Raw genomic sequence first — 15,444 nt, forward strand, 5'->3', positions numbered from 1 at the left:
AGATGCTTTATTTTTAACCACACGCAGGTTAGCACAGCACACCTCCTGGGGGCTGATAAATTACGGGGACTTTGCCTTCCACTTTGCAGAGGTCTGTGGGGTGGGCGGCAGAGTGGCTTCTGCTGGACTTCCATGTGGCTGTGACCCAGGGGCCCTGTCCCACCCCCCGTTTCACCCAGCCTGAAGGGCAGGGTCCTGCTCTGGAGGCGCAGAGAGGGCAGGTGGGCACCAGCCTCGGCAGTGCATGGAGCCGGGCCCATTTCCACGCACATGTGTGTTCGTCCTGCTGCCCCACGGGGCCAAGGGAGTGACTGGGTCTTGAGGGGACTGTGCCCCTCCCAGGTGTCCCTGTGAGTGAGGCCCATCCACTGCCAGTCTGGAGGGGGGACACGGGACGTGCAGTCATGGGCACGTGCTGCTCTGCTTGCTCGGGTCTGTCCTCAGCCGGGCAGGGTGGGCTTCACGCCTCCTCCTCGGAGGTCCCGGCCCTCCCTGGTGAGGTGCTGGCGCTCTTGATCACCTCCATCCACCTGAGAAGAGGTTTCGGGACCGTCAGGACCGGGACCCGTCCCCCGCCCACAGCAGATTGGGAAGCGGGCGTGCTCTGACCATCAGACCAGTGGGCTTGCGCTCAACTGTCTTCCCAAGAGTGACCCCAAATAAGGAGGGCATGGGACTCAGCATGGGCCAGTTAAAAGCCTGGAAACAGTGCTCAGTCCTTCCTTTCTAGGACCCAGAAAACCCGCCTCTGGTGTCCTCAGTGGAAGAGGGAGAGCCGAGGAGATACGGGGGGCCCTGGCAGCCCCCCGCGAAATTACCTCCCTAGCGTGTATTTGCTCTCAGCCCGGAAGAAGTAGACGTGGGACTTGAACTGGAGCTTGAAGACGTGCTCCTTGTGGATGCCGTCGGCCTCCCCGGGGAGGCTCACGCTGTAGCCCAGCAGCGGGAGGCTGGCCAGGGGGCAGTCATCCTGGAAGGCAGCAGGGCACGCGCTCGCCAGGCGCGCAGCCCCCGCCTCTCCCCGCACGGCAGCAGCGGCGGGGCCAGGCTCGTTCAGAACCGAGGGGGTTCTGTGAGGGCGCAGTGGGCGGCCTGGCGGGCCTGCAGTGCCAAGGGCAGAGCCCCCCGCGGGCTCGGTTAAGCACCCCTACCTGGTGGGTTTTGTAGAAGAGCAAAGAGAAATTGGTGACGACCACCCACAGCTTCTGCCAGCCGCTACTGTTCTTGAACTTCCTCAGCAGGTATCCCGAGAGCTGGTTCTGGAAGGAGAAGAAAAGCCTGTGGGCACGGGTGTCCAAGAACCGCCAGCCCCAAGACAGCCACTCTTGCGGGCTCTGTCCTCCCAGGGGCCTCCTGGGAGCAGGTGTCTCCCCAGGGTCACCCCCCCACAGGCTTCGCTGGCTCCGCACTGACACGAGCGCAGTGCCCTTCCCCGTGCTCTGGCGCTCTGCTCGTTGGCAGCTAACAAAGGAGGGTGGTAAAAAGTCTGGACAACGAAGTAGAATAGCGCTCAGTTTCTTTCCCGTCATCACCAATCCCCTGTGACACGGAGCCCAGACAGGAAGGTTCTCAGGCGGTGGGGGGCAGGGGTGCCCCGTAAACAGAGGCCCACGCAGCCAGCGGCCCGGCCTGCAGCGTGGCGCTGTTAGGGAGAGGAGGGGCCGCCCCGCTCAGCCCCGAGGCCTGCGCCGCTCTGCGCCGGCCCTCCTGCCCTCCGGCCGGCGCCACCGCTTCCGTCCTCGCACCTCGCGCTGGGGCGAGGCACACGGGCCCGAGTGCATCCACAGACGGTAGGGCCCTCCCCGTGACGCAGGCCTCTGCCCCCGTGGGGGGCTGATGCTCACGAGGGCCCCGCGCCTCTGACACGTGAGGGGGTGGCACAGACGGTGGACGCGGTGTCCAGGGCCACTCCGCCGTCTTGCAGGCCCCAGCGAGCTGGCCACAATCCCCGCTCTTCCCCGCCCCCCGCCGTGTCAGGACCCACCCACGCTCCTCACCTGCTCTGCTGGTCCCTCCCCCAGCTTCCGCGGAAGCTCAGGCCAAGTGGAGGCAGAGGTGACCCAGGCGCAAAGAGGCCGCTCCCGGTGAGGGAGGCAGCCATCCCAGGATCCCGGGGCGACAGGCCCTTCGGAGAGAGCTCCTGACGGCGCCCTCCCGGCCCCGCCCACCCGGGCTGCTCTCCCCTGCCACCGTGGACCCCGGGTGTCCCATCAGCCCACACAAGCAGGGTCTCCAGTGGCCGCACCTCGACGGCCGCGCTGCGGTCGGCTCTGGAGATGCTGGTGGTGCGGTCCCAGCACACGTGCATGGCAGTGCTGGCCCGGTGCTGGCCCGGCCCCCCTGAGGAGCAGCGGGCCCTGCGAGCGTCGTCTTCCGACTCCTCCAGAGAGACCTCGTCGGAGGGCCCTGGGGGAGAAGTCAGCCCCTGCTCAGAGGAGACGGGACCCGCCCGCGCCCCCGGCCAGCAGCAGGCAGGGTGCGAGACCACGTGCTGCTCCTGCCAGAAGAGCTCCCGCCCGCCCGAAACGTCCCTCGTGGACGGAGAGCACGTGGGCCCAGCGGGCTGCCCGTGACCTGGGTGACACCCACAGGAAAGCTTCCTTGTCTCCTGGGGGCCCGGCCAGCACTCACTGCGGGGAAGGGGGCACAGCACGCTGCCCAGCGGTGCCAGGGCCGTGTCGGCGCTGCTCTTGGCTGCATTGATGGCAGCGTTCAGGTCCCTCATCCACTTTTCCTTCTCCAGCTGGGTGCTGCGGGGCAGGGCCGAAGCTCAGCCACTGGGCAGGGCCCCCTCCCACTGGAGGGCAGAAGGCCAGGGTGCCTGCTTCCCCCTCGTGCGCCCTATCCTTCGGGTCCAGAGGGCTTGTCAGGACGCTGCTGGAGGCCCAGCCTGCACCTGTCACGCTGGAACGGGGGTGCTCTACAGGGTACTTGGTTCCTGGAACGGGTGTTTAGGTCTCTGGGGCTGTGAAGCTGAAATATGAGACTGGGTCCTGGATCATAAATTAAGCTGCCAGGGTTTCCCGGTGGGAGTCCAGTGCCCTGTGCTCTGACATCAGCCAGGACCCCGCAGGATGGGAGCTGAGAGCCAGGCGCCGCCCGCCCGGACACAGGACGACACCTTTGGAAGAAGCTGGGGACGCGGGCTCCCACAGGGGAGGGACCAGGCACAGCGTCCAGGCCGCCAGGAGCTCGGGTCGCCTTGCTGTCCACAGGGTGTGGGGAGTGGGGAAAGCGTCTGTTTGCTCCTGTGCTACGGCCCAGTCAGCCTCCTGCTGCCCAGCTCCGGGGCGGGAGGCACGTGACGCTAGGCCTCGGTGTGGCCGCCCCGCCGGGCTCCCCCCACTAGCCCGCCGGCCCCCTCCCTTGAGCAGCCAGCAGTGTCACAGCCAGTCTCTGCGGATGGTCTCAATGGTCACAAGCTCCCACGGACAGTGAAGCTGCTCCTGCGGTCGCGTAGCTTTGATGCAGTGCTCGAGGGGCTGCGTGTCCCCGCGACCGCGACACTCTCACAACTCAGAGGGGACCAGGGCCGCTGGGATGCGGAACGCGGGCGGAAGGCCCTTACCTGGCTGCCACCACGACTGTCTTCTGAGCGGCGTAGATGGTGAAACAGTGCGGGACAGACCACTCATTCTCCCGTTCTTCCACCTGCGGGCGGGAGAGGAGGGGAGTGTGACCCGGAGCGGGGCTGGCGGAACCCGAGCTTGCGGCAGGACACAGGTGCCGACCAAGCCCACGCCGACTCTACGAGGGGTTACAGGAGACACAAGGGATCCCCGCGCCATGGCGCCTGCTGCCCAGGTGGGCAAGCTGAGGGCCATGGGCACCCAACTACTCACCGGTGGGTCCAGCACTATTAGCTGAAAATCAAGCACGGGAAAAAAGGTTGAGCATTTTAGTTGAAAAGGGAGTTGGACAATTCATGTTTATAAAGTGGTACCAAACGCTAACAGAGTTAGATTCAGGCTAATCTCAGTTATAAGAGATTAAGAGAAGTAACTCCAGAACGAAGTATTCCTTAATCAGACCTAACAGCCTAGAGGAGAAACTGTCCTCTGACGAAGTGAGCTTGTTCTAGGAATGAGGAAGGTGACTGATGGAACCCACCCTGTCACAAAGTCAAAGGGAGAAGAGTGACCATCCCCCTCCACATGCTGAAACACCTTTGCCAAAATCCCACACGTTATTTCTGATAATATCTCTTATATACAAACAGAAGGAAACGGTGTCTTTCACAAGCCAGGAGTCACCATCCTTCCCTCCACAGTCAGGAGCGAGGGCTGTCTGTCTGTCCCCAGGACCAGCCAGTTACAGGTGACCCACCCCAGAACATGGGATGCCAACCACCGAGCCTCACGCTGGACTTAAAAGGGTCTGAAACTAACAGGAGCGCAGCCAGGAGGAGAAGGTTATCAAGATGTCGGCCGCCCCCTCCAAGTCAATATGTAAATTTAATGCAATTTCCACAGAAACGCCAATGTTGTTTCTTGAAGGAATCTGTCCAAATGACTCCAAAGTTTATTTAGAAGAATTAAATAAATACTTGAGCAAAGAACTGTTTAAAAAGAAGGACAAATAAGGGAAGGAACTTACCCACACAGTGACTAACCCTTACACCACCACTAATTAGAAGAGTGTAGACTGATGTTGGGACAGACAGAAATGGAACAGAACCTTCAGAAAGAATCCAAGTGTAAGGACAAGAATTTTTTTATATAATAAAGGCAGACTTTGGGATCAGTAAGAAAATGGAGGATGTAACAAATAACGGGAAAACTGACTATACGAGGAGAAAATGTTACATCCCAACCTAAAAACATCAAAACCAACAAATTTTAGGCGGATTAGGTAAAAGAGAAAAAACCGTAAGCACAGCAGCAAAGAAAGTCCCACAGCAACGTAGTCTTGGTGTGGGAAGGACTTTCTGAGCCCGTGCCAAGGACAGAAACCCTAAATTAGGAAAAGATGGACAGACCGACCACAGAAAAACATCTAAGTTCACCCCTTCAACACATACTCGTCGGGCCTCTGTGCCCGTGGCCATTCTAGGGACAAGACAAACGCGATCCCCGTCTGGAGGGACTTTATAAACTCTGAGGTGACACTGAAGTGCAGGCAAAGTGACGGGAATTACGTACCTGGAAGGCACCTGAGACCTGGAAGGGTTTAGGAACGCTTCACCAACACTAACAGGTCAGAGCGACAGACGCACCCGGTGCCTCCTGGGGGAGAGCAGAGGGCGCAGGAAGCGGCCTTGCTGGCCATCCCTGGGGCGCGGAGGACGGGGTGGATGGCCAGCGCTGCCCAAGGCTGGGACGGCGCAGGCGCAGACGGGCCTGGAGGGAAGGCCACCCAGTCAGCCGCTCCTACAGCCACTCAGTGGGAACAGGGAGCCCCAGGCTCACATACACGCGTGGCGGTTTATCTCAAGGCCGTAACTAAGGACGCGTAGAAAGATCCAATGGCGCTGTTTCTAATTCTGAGAAACTAGACGTAGCCAAAACGTCCGGTGCAGGGAGCTGGTTAACTAAAGTGTGCTTCGGCGCCCCAATCCACTACTCATGGCTCCTGAGCCGGTGGCAGAAGCAGAGGACACAGGAGCATGTTCGAGGTGAACTGCCGAGCAAAGCCAGTGCGGATTACAATGCAGCTTGTGGAGGGTGTTCCCCAGATGATGGCGAAATGCTGACAGCACTTACTACTGGGCAGTAGTACAACGATGAGTGCTTTTCACTGTACATCTTCAGTTTTTCTCTATGCTGAAGGTATAATTTTTAAAAGTATACTTTAAAACAGATGGGGTCTGCTTCCAGGGATGGCAGGTGAGGTCATTCAAACTGACCCCTTTTTGCTGAGAGTTGGAAAAGCTGAACAAATGTTACAGAGACACCTGCGGAGGCTCTGATGCTCTCTGGAAGGTGGTGCAGTGCCCAGGGTGCGGATGGCGGGGAGAAGGCCCAGACGCCACGAAGGAGAAAGGGGCGGAGGACGGCGCTGACGCTTTGGGAATTGGGAACTGGACAGGGGTCGGACCCCACCCATCCTACACCTGGACGGGGCCTGGCAGGGCTGCAGGGAGAGGTGCTCACTGCCTAAGATGTTCTGGACAAACAGCACATCTTTATAGCAAAAACCTGAACTTGGCCTCCTATCTCTGCTGTTCCCAAAGATGGGTTCCAGGCCGAGTCTAGGTTCACACTCAAGAGGGAGTCTCTCCATGACCTTTAAGGCCACAGAAGGCACTGACCACGGAGGAGAAGACAGACCGCATCCCATTAAGACGAAGAATTCCCGCTCATCAGAGACAATATTAACACGCCACGCGGCACTGAGACGGTGGGGATGCGGACACGCCCTGGCGGCATGTGGTGTGGACAGAGCATGAGGTGCGGCCCAGCCCCTCAAGAGCTCTGAAGACAGAGCTTGCGCCTCTTCACGGGGTGGAGGTCAAAGGACAAACGAGAGGACACAGCACGACTCAGTGGAGGTCACCGGGAGCTTCCCTGGGGCCAGTCCTGCCCTGCAGCCCACCCTCTCTTTAGCGGTGGTGGTCTCTGTTTTACCATTATAAAGCTGTGTGTGTGTGTGTGAAATAACTAATTATGATGCCCAAAGAAACCCAAATCGTCAGTATAAAAGAGAGAAGTATAAAATCGAGGAAGTGAACACTCTACAGTCTTAAGAATTCGGGGTCCAGCTTCCTCTTCTCAAAGCTGTGTCAGCACCCAACCCCTCCAGCAGCGCGGTGGCCCCAGCGCCCGACCCAGGCTTTTCACGGAGTCTCCCGCCAAAGGACAGGGCTCCCTGGGAGGAGTAGGTGGGTTCCTGGCGGAGCTGGGCCTTGTCCTGCAGGGGCTGGTGGCCTTGGTCAAGAGGCCCTGGAGGGGCTGCAGGTGGGGCTGTTTGAGCACCGAGAACAGTAGCCATAACAGGGTGAAAAGGCGTGAACAGCCCGGCAGGTGCTGCCACGCGGCGCGGCCCCCGACCCCCGGTCCGGACCCGCCCGGCGCCGGGCGCTCACCAGCATGCCGCGCAGCGGGAGGAGTCCCCGGATCCGGAAGCGGCTGGTCCCTGAGGCACCTCTGCCTGTGTACAGCAGCATGTCTGAGAACTGAGGGACCAGAAGCTTTAGAAAAATGAATTCTAAAAACAAGTAACAAGGATTCAACATCTTAACAATCAGACCAACTTCAACTCCAAGGGCCCCGTGTGCTTATGCAGTTTGCTGGAGGTTTTTGGCAGAAAAAGGATTTTTGTTCCATTCGTACAGTCATTTTGCCCAGGGGTGACCAGCAACCACATGGGCCAGCAGACCTCTTGGCCGGCGGGAGGCGCTGGGGGGCTGGTCCTGAAAGTCACCCCCACCCAGGAAGGCTGGGGTTTGAATCCACTAGCTGGGCGCGAGGAAGGGAGCTGACAAAAGGGGACCTGCTGGCGGCAGGGACTTGCTGGGAGGACCTCTGGGCTCGTGAGTAAGGCCCTGCGAACTGACGCTGGCACGAGCAGAGCGGTCCTGCAGCCGCAGGTGTGTGGATTTTTCTACCTTCGGGCTTTTGCTCATCCTGCAGACAGGTGCCCAGAACCCAGAATAAGGAAGGTGGCAGGCCCGGGAGTGTTTCTGCGACCCTCTCCGGCTCCTGACAATGAGGCCGCCCGCCTGGACCGCGCCCATCGCACCTACCAGAAAGAACATCCTCTGCTGCAGGCCCTTCCTGGTGAGCTTGTGGAGGCAGCCCTCGCGGATAAACTCCTGCAAGACACCATCGGGGTCCCTGTGTGCTGGCCGAGGGCACCTCGGGCCCTTCCGCGGCGCCCTCCTGCCCGGATGGATGCCTGAGGACCCGCCGTGCCACTCCAGCCTCCCTCCCGTCCGCTCCCCTCGGTCACCCGCATCCTGTTTGGTGTCGGTTAACTCGGTGCCTGGTCTCTGAGCTCCCACAGGCCGGCTGTGCTGAGAGCCGGCACACAAGGCAAAGGGCATTGTTGAGGGGCAGCTTCTGGAAGGTTCCACCATGGAGATGACGTGAGTTCAGCTCTGAGAAAAGCTGGGCGGGGCAGCTTGAGAATGGGAGGGAGGAGGACAGGACACCTGGTTCCCACCAAACGTCACAGGGGACTTGTTAGCTGCCACCCTGGTGCTTGAGCAGAGGATTCCTAAGGCCACGAAGGTGCTACGGCCCAGAGTGAGACCCTCCCGTGGGCTGAGGCTCAGCGGAAGCCCCCCGTGTCCCGGGCAGCCCTCTCCCCCCGGGACTCGGGGCTCCCCTCACCGCCGGGCCGGGCCCCGCACCTGCCTCCGGGGCACAGATGTCTGACATCCCTAACTGCCTGCGCCCTGGCTGAAGCACTGTCCCGGGGACCCCAACAGTCCGCTTTGGACGATTTCTGGGGACTCTTCTACCGTCCGCTGTTCTATCAGACAAACAGCACGGGCTGGTGCCCCGAGAACACCCCGGCCTTAACAGCCCTCAGATGACCTGAGCAAGGGCACAGGGAGGAGAGCTCACCCAGTAATCCTCACGGACACAGCGAGATGAGAAACCAGCCCCAACCCAAGGGACAGCCCTGCAGGAGGAGGCGGGCGGCCCCCAGCCCTCTCTGGGCCGCAGCTGGCAGGTCTTCCCGCCGTCGTTGCAGGGCCAGCTCCGCCGCTCCCCAGAGACCCCAGCCCTTGGGGGTGCGCTCCCCGAGGTCCCGCCTCCTCAATGCCTGGCAGTGCTCACCCTCGGGGCCTCGTCACCCACCTTCAGTTCACAGCCCTGCTCTTCGACCCTGCGCTCAGACAACTGGGGTGGGCTCGCCTCTGACTGATGCACACATTTCACTTGGGGAGGCCAGGAGCCCCGGGGGTTAAGGCAGGACTCGGAGACCCTGACGCAAGGCCGCGCCGGGGAGCCCGCCCGGCCTCTGCTCTACGTGGCTGCTCTTGTTTATTTGCCCCTCTGGTGACAGTTTCCTGGGGCCACCATCTATAAGTCACTGCATGGGGCACTCAGAGAAACAACAGTGTAACAAGAGCCCTCCCAGCTCCCAGCCAAGGCCCTGCTCCAGGAGGGCAAAACCTTCCTTAGTCTTGTTTCTTTGAGCTCATGGTCCCACACTCGCAGTACCTTTCTTCTAACAAGGGCTAATGCAAAACAGGATTTATACACCCACGCTCCAATACTCTTACGTTTGTGCTGAGACAGGAACATCCCACATCCCTGTGCAACCCTTTGTTTTCGGGATCTTAGTTCCCTGACCAGGGATCGAACCTGCGCCCCCTGCATTGGAAGCATGGATTCTTAACCACTGGACTTGTGCAACCCTTAAAACAATTTTCTTTTGCTGACAGTACTGAGTCCAAAGCAAAAGGAATTAGTGACAGAAAGTAAGCAGCCTGGGAGACATACAGACCCATGGATACAACTGAAGGTTCAAAAACGAACTCACACTCCACGGCCCACTGATTTTTGACAAAGGAGTGAAGACAGTTCAGCAAAGGTGTTGGGACAACTATACATCCACTTGGAAAAGAGCAAAGTTGGACCCATATCTCACACCATACACAAAACTCAAAATGATCAGCTCTAAATGTAAGAGCTAAAACATAAACAACCTTTAGATGAAAACACAGAGGTAAACCTTCATACCTTGGATCAGGCAACAGTTTCTTAGCTATGACACCTAAAGCACAAGCAACCAAAGAAAAAACAGACAAATTAGACATCAGCTAAATTAAAACCTTTAGTGTTGTAAATGATACCATCAAGAAAGTGAAAAGATAACCCACAAAATGGGAGAACATATTGCAAGTCATGTTCTGGCAAGGGTCTGGTATCCAGAGTAGATAAGGAGTCTCGCAACAGTAAAAACACAACCCAATTAAAAGGTGGGCAAAAGACTTGAACAGGCATTTCTCCAAAGAAGGCACAGAAATGACCAATAAACATATGAAAAGATGCTTGATGTTAGTCACTAGGGAAATGCAAATCACAACCACGAAGGGATGCCACTATGTAACACCAGGATGGCTAGAATCAAAGACAAGATACGGAGAAGGGCTTCCCTGGTGGCGAAGTGGTGGAGAGTCCGCCTGCCGATGCAGGGGACACGGGTTCGTGCCCCGGTCCGGGAGGATCCCACATGCCGCGGAGCGGCTGGGCCCGTGAGCCATGGCCGCTGAGCCTGCACGTCCGGAGCCTGTGCTCCGCAACGGGAGAGGCCACAACGGTGAGAGGCCCGCCTACCGCGCAAAAAAAAAAAAAAAAAAAAAAAAAGATATGGAGAAGTCGGAACCATTCTATACCCTTGGCGGGAACGTAAAGTGGTGCAGCCACTGTGGACAACTCTGGCGGTTCCTCAAAACGTTAAACACAGGCCCGGCAATTCCACTCCTAGGTATGTACGTTTGTGCCCAGGAGAAATGAAAACACATGTTCACACAAGGACTTGTACATGACATTCACAGAAGCACTATTCACAATGGCCGAAAAGTGGAAACAACCCAAGTGTCTATCAGCAGATGAACAGGTAACCAAAATACGGTGTCTCCAGAGAATGAACACTATTCAGGCACAAGAAGCAATGAAGCCCCAACACAACACACAATACGAATGAAGCCTGAAGACACTGCGCTGAGTGAAAGAAGTGAGACACAGAAGGCCACACACCGTGAGAGTCCATGTGTATGAAATGTCCGGAGAGAAGCCCAGAGACAGAAAGCCGATGAGAAGCTGCCAGGGACCGGGGAGCGGGGCGGGGGCGGCTGCTGACAGCGATGGGGCTTCTTTTCGGGGAATGAAAATGTTCTGGAATTAGTGGTGACGGTTGCACAACCTCATGAATATACTGAGAGCCACCAAGTCACATTTTGAATTATATCTCAATTAAAAACAGTAACCAGTTCACAGAACTTTCTCAAAGTCACTCACCCTGCCGGGAGCAATAAGGTTCTCTATGCCGACCAAGTCCCGCTGCAGCTCCATCAGCTTCTGGAGGTTCTCCAGCCGGACGAGGCTGTGCTGGAGTGTGGAGGTCACCTCCGTGATGGCCTTGAGGGCTTCTGCGTGGGGAGGTCCCTCAGTACAGGTGCCCGGGCAGGTGAGCTGGGGGTGGCATGGTCGAAACCCTCCACCCACCAGTTTGTGACAGGAACTGACAATTTAAAGGTGGTTTTAATTCCAGGAACATTGTACTCAAACTCCTCACAGGACTGCTAGGGACAGCAAGTGTGGGTCCCTGCAGATGACCTGAAACGTGGACTCGTTCAGCCCAAACTGCTGACTAGCCAACGCTCACGCTCGGTAAAGAGAAAGGGCAGAGTCTTTATAAACAACTATTTAACGTTACGGGCAAAGCAGCGTCGCCCACCCTCCTTTTACCTGTGCTGCTCTTCTTTCACATTTCCCCTAAAATGCATGGAAACATTCTGGGCAATTTTGTCCCCTCCTTTTTGGCAAACACAAAACACTTGCTTTTAGGATGCAGAGGAAGGGCGCTGTCCACATCATACGGTCTGTTTTGCTCCCTGTACGTCAGAAAGTTATCTGATCTATTCTCAGGACACCGGGAGACCCGCTGGAAGGAAGGGCTACCTAGCTCTTCGTATTGTACTTTCAGAGACAGACAGCGGTGACCGGACCTGAGAGGCAGTGACTTCCTGCTCTACGTTTGTGCTGCAGCTGGAAGTCAGTCCTATCTGAGGTCACAAGGGTCAGGGTTTATTCCTTCGTCCCTCTCACCGAAGTCAGGAATGACAAAGCCCACCGACATCAGAAGCTTCCCCCAGGCCACGTGGCCCCCCAGGTGTGCGGCTCAGAAGCAGACCACCGACCCCCTGCCCTGGGCGCCGCGGGCGGAGAACGGGGTGCCCGCGGGGGCTGGGTGTTGGGCGCGCACTCACCGCGGCGGTCGGCGCGGTCCTGGTCGCCGCGGTCGGGGTCCTGGCGGTCGGAGGCGCACAGGCGGCGCAGCAGCAGCCGGTAGTGGCGCAGGCGCTGCAGCGGCTTCAGCAGGAAGGCGTTCAGCGGCAGGTAGCAGACTTTCTGCAGCTCGAAGTCCCGGCGCAGCGCCTCCAGCCTCCGCAGGCGCCTGCTTGCCGCTTCCAGCTCCGTCAGGACCTCGTGGAGCCTCTGGAAGTGGCGGGTGAGCGTCTGCGGGGCGGGGGGCAGCTGAGCGGCGGCCCCCGGGCCCCGCCCTCCCCTGTCCGGTCTCCCCCTACACCGGTCTGCCTCGGTGGGCATCACAGGGGACGCGCCGGGCTGGAGGAGCGCCGCCCGGCGGCCGCGCGTGCGTGTGGGCCCTAAGTTCACGCCGCGCGCCTCCGCCTCCGGGACGCGCTCACCACCCGCCCCCAAAACCGGGGGCCTGGAGGCACGGCGGGGCCTCGGGGGCGGGGCCTCGGCGACGCGCTGGCGGCGCCCACCCCATCGGTCCCGGTCCCGCGAGAGCGCCGAGCGCTGGAAGCACGACCCGCGCCGCCGCCCGGAGCGCTGAGGCCGCGGGAGAGGCCGGGAACGGGCGCGAGCTCAGCAGGAGCAGCCGCACCGGCCCGCGGCTCCGAGGGGAGCCCGGCCCGGCGGGACGCGGCCCCGCGGGAGCGCGCTTTATCCCGAGGAGAGCGTGTCGGGACGAGAGTGCCGGCCAGCGCTGCGCTGCGCGGGAGGCGGCTCTCAGAGGACCTGCCCCGAGGGGGCGTGTCCCGAGCGGCGATAGCGCTGGGAGCGGAGCGCGCGCCGACCCGGACGCCGTCCTCTCGGGACGCCGCGCTGCCTGAGGGGAAAGCTGCCCTGACTCGTGCACCACTCTCAGGGGAACACTGTCCTGACGCGGAGGCGGGCGCCCACACGGCCAGCTGCTAGGCCGAGAGCCGCGCGCACACCCGCGCTACCTTTAGCTGAAGCATGTTGCTGAGCAGGACGTCCCCGATGCGTCGGTGGTCGCCTGCGGCCTGGGCACTGGAAGACCCCTCCCTGGAGTGGAGACGGACAGACACACACGGTCAAAACCTCGCGACAGCGTGTGAGACACGCTTCGCTTGCTGCCAGTGCCATGGGGGGTCCCAGGCTCAGCAAGCACCTCTGAGGGCGAGGCCGTACTTGACAGAGGCCGTTGTCCCATCTCAGCCATCCTCCAAATGGTGGTGACCGGGCGAAAAGGGGTCTCCTTGTAACCTGCCTCTGCCCTCTCCTCTGGAACAGGGTGAATGCAAGTGACGTTCCCTATGGACTAACGCCGACTCGTGCAATAGCGGCCCTCGCGAACTAGCTAGGACGCTGGGAAGCTCCCGCGCACGGGACGGGGACGCGGGCACGGGACGCTGGGAAGCTCCCGCGCACGGGACGGGGCAGCCTGCGGCCGTTACCAGAGCGCCAGCCTCTGCTCCACCTCGCGCAGGAAGCCGCTGTGGAACTCATAGATGGGGTCGATGTTGGAGAAGAGCAGCGTCATCAGGTCCGCAGGCATGGCGTCCGCCTTGACCACAGCGCTCCGGAACCACTGCCGGGAGAGCTCAGGGTGACCCAGGGACCTGGCCCCGGAGCCCCCACGAGGCCAGCTCAAATCAGCGCCGCGGCTGACCAGCCAGTTTGCACAACAGAAGAGAGCAATTCTGGGTGAAAAGCTTCGAAGGGATATATTCCCAGGTTCACAGAAAATCGGACCCACTATTCTGACCTGACGTAGACATGTTTTAAGGCAGGCGTATTTAACAGAACATGTACACACACACACACACACACACACACACACACACACACGCAGGTCTCGGGGGGGGGGATCCTGTGTCTCTGGCCCAGATTTAAGAAGTATTAAGAAAATCAAAGCAACAAGGGACTTAGGTTTCATACCACGGTAATAACTTCTAAATCCTTCAGGTATGTTCGCTCTGTAGCAAGAATCTCCTTTGCTATGAAGTAGGCCTCGTCCGCGGGCGCACACTGCAAGAAGTGCAGACAGCGTGAGCGTGTCAGCCGGCCACGTCGCCGACGGTCCTGGCGCGCCAGCTCTTCTGCTCAAGTTAACGCTGTCACGTGATCTTCACGTGCACTTCCTGAGAGCGTCACTTCTAAGTAAAGATATAAGCCCCGCTGTATCGCCCCCAGATGTTCTTCTCATTTTATATTATTCTTTTTTGAGAAAAGAATTGCTGTTTAAACAGCAACATATAGTGAAGCTAATTACTCATTTTGTGATGAAATTACTGTTCAGATATCACTCACAGGACTGTAGCTGCTTAACACACAGATACAGGCACACCTCAGAGAGATAGCGGGTTGGGTTCCAGACCACCGCAATAAAGCAAATATTGCAACGAAGTGAGTCACATGAATTTTTCTGGTTTCCCAGTGCATATAAAATTACATTTCCCCCATACTGTAGTCTATTAAGGGTACAACAGCCTTGTGTCTTTCCCTTTTTTTTTGGCCATGCTGCACAGCTTGAGGGATTCTAGTTCCCTGACCAGGGACTGAACCTGGGGCCATGGCAGTGAAAGCACCAAGTCCTAACCACTGGACCGCCAGGGAATTCCCACATTATGTCTAAAAAAACAATGTACATACCTTAATTAAAAATTACTTAATTGGGACTTCCCTGGTGGCAGAGTGGTTAAGAATCTGCCTGCCAATGCAGGAGACACGGGTTCGAGCCCTGGTCCAGGAAGATCCCACATGCCGCAGAGCAACAAAGCCCGTGCGTCACAACTACTGAGCCTGCGCTCTAGAGCCCACGAGCCACAACTACTGAGCCTGCACTCTAGAGCCTCCGAGCCACGACTATTGAAGCCTGCGTGCCTAGAATCCATGCTCCGCAACAAGAGAAGCCACCGCGATGAGAAGCCCACGCACCCAAACAAAGAGGAGCCCCTCCTCCCCACAACTAGAGAAAGCCCATGGGCAGCAACGAAGACTCAATGCAGCCAAAAAAAAGCAAAACAAACAAACAAAACTACTTAACTGCTAAAAATACTAACCATCATCTGGGCCCTCAGTGAGTGGCAGTAGTAACATCAAAGCTCACTGACCACAGATACCACAACAATCATAATAATAATGGAAAAGTTTGAGGTATTGTGAGAATTATCAAAATGTGACACAGAGACACAAAGTGAGCAAATACTATTGGAAAAATGGTGCTGGCAGACTTGACACAGGGTCACCACAAACCTTCCATTTGTAGGAAAAAAAAAAAAGCAGTACCTGCGGAGCGCAATAATACGAGGTCTGCCCATGCATGAATGTATGTGATTAGCAACAGTTAAGCCTAACTCACACAAAAGTCATTAAAATTGCCAAGCGATGTACGTTTTATCTGTGCCGGCGGTTAGAGCCGGAGGCTGCCTGATGTGGCCCAACCCCGGGGCTCTTAAACCTGCGACAGGGCCGCTGACCATCTGCAGGGGCCACAGGCAAGTCAGCGGTGACAGGACCCTCAGGAGCGGGAAGGGCAGCACAGCGCTCC

The 15,444-nt window shown here is 58.4% G+C and overlaps 1 protein-coding gene across 1 annotated transcript in view; it reads right to left on the reverse strand.

Moving 5' to 3' along the window:
• Positions 1–29: 29 nt before the first annotated feature.
• FARP2 (FERM, ARH/RhoGEF and pleckstrin domain protein 2) overlaps positions 30–15,444 on the reverse strand; it is a 92,271-nt gene continuing 76,856 nt past the window's right edge. The window contains exons 15-27 of the mRNA XM_082658131.1: positions 13,833–13,922; positions 13,349–13,482; positions 12,875–12,956; positions 11,888–12,137; positions 10,917–11,047; positions 7,685–7,753; positions 7,025–7,114; positions 3,569–3,651; positions 2,632–2,750; positions 2,246–2,406; positions 1,152–1,259; positions 819–970; positions 30–530 (exon numbers count right to left, since the gene is read on the reverse strand). Coding sequence (XP_082514257.1) covers positions 461–530; positions 819–970; positions 1,152–1,259; positions 2,246–2,406; positions 2,632–2,750; positions 3,569–3,651; positions 7,025–7,114; positions 7,685–7,753; positions 10,917–11,047; positions 11,888–12,137; positions 12,875–12,956; positions 13,349–13,482; positions 13,833–13,922 — 1,539 coding nt within the window. The 3' untranslated portion in view covers positions 30–460. The remainder of the gene's footprint in view (positions 531–818; positions 971–1,151; positions 1,260–2,245; positions 2,407–2,631; positions 2,751–3,568; positions 3,652–7,024; positions 7,115–7,684; positions 7,754–10,916; positions 11,048–11,887; positions 12,138–12,874; positions 12,957–13,348; positions 13,483–13,832; positions 13,923–15,444) is intronic.

This window comes from Grampus griseus, assembly GCF_964374135.1.
Source record: "Grampus griseus genome assembly, chromosome: 7".
In the NCBI taxonomy this organism is placed as follows: domain Eukaryota; kingdom Metazoa; phylum Chordata; class Mammalia; order Artiodactyla; family Delphinidae; genus Grampus; species Grampus griseus.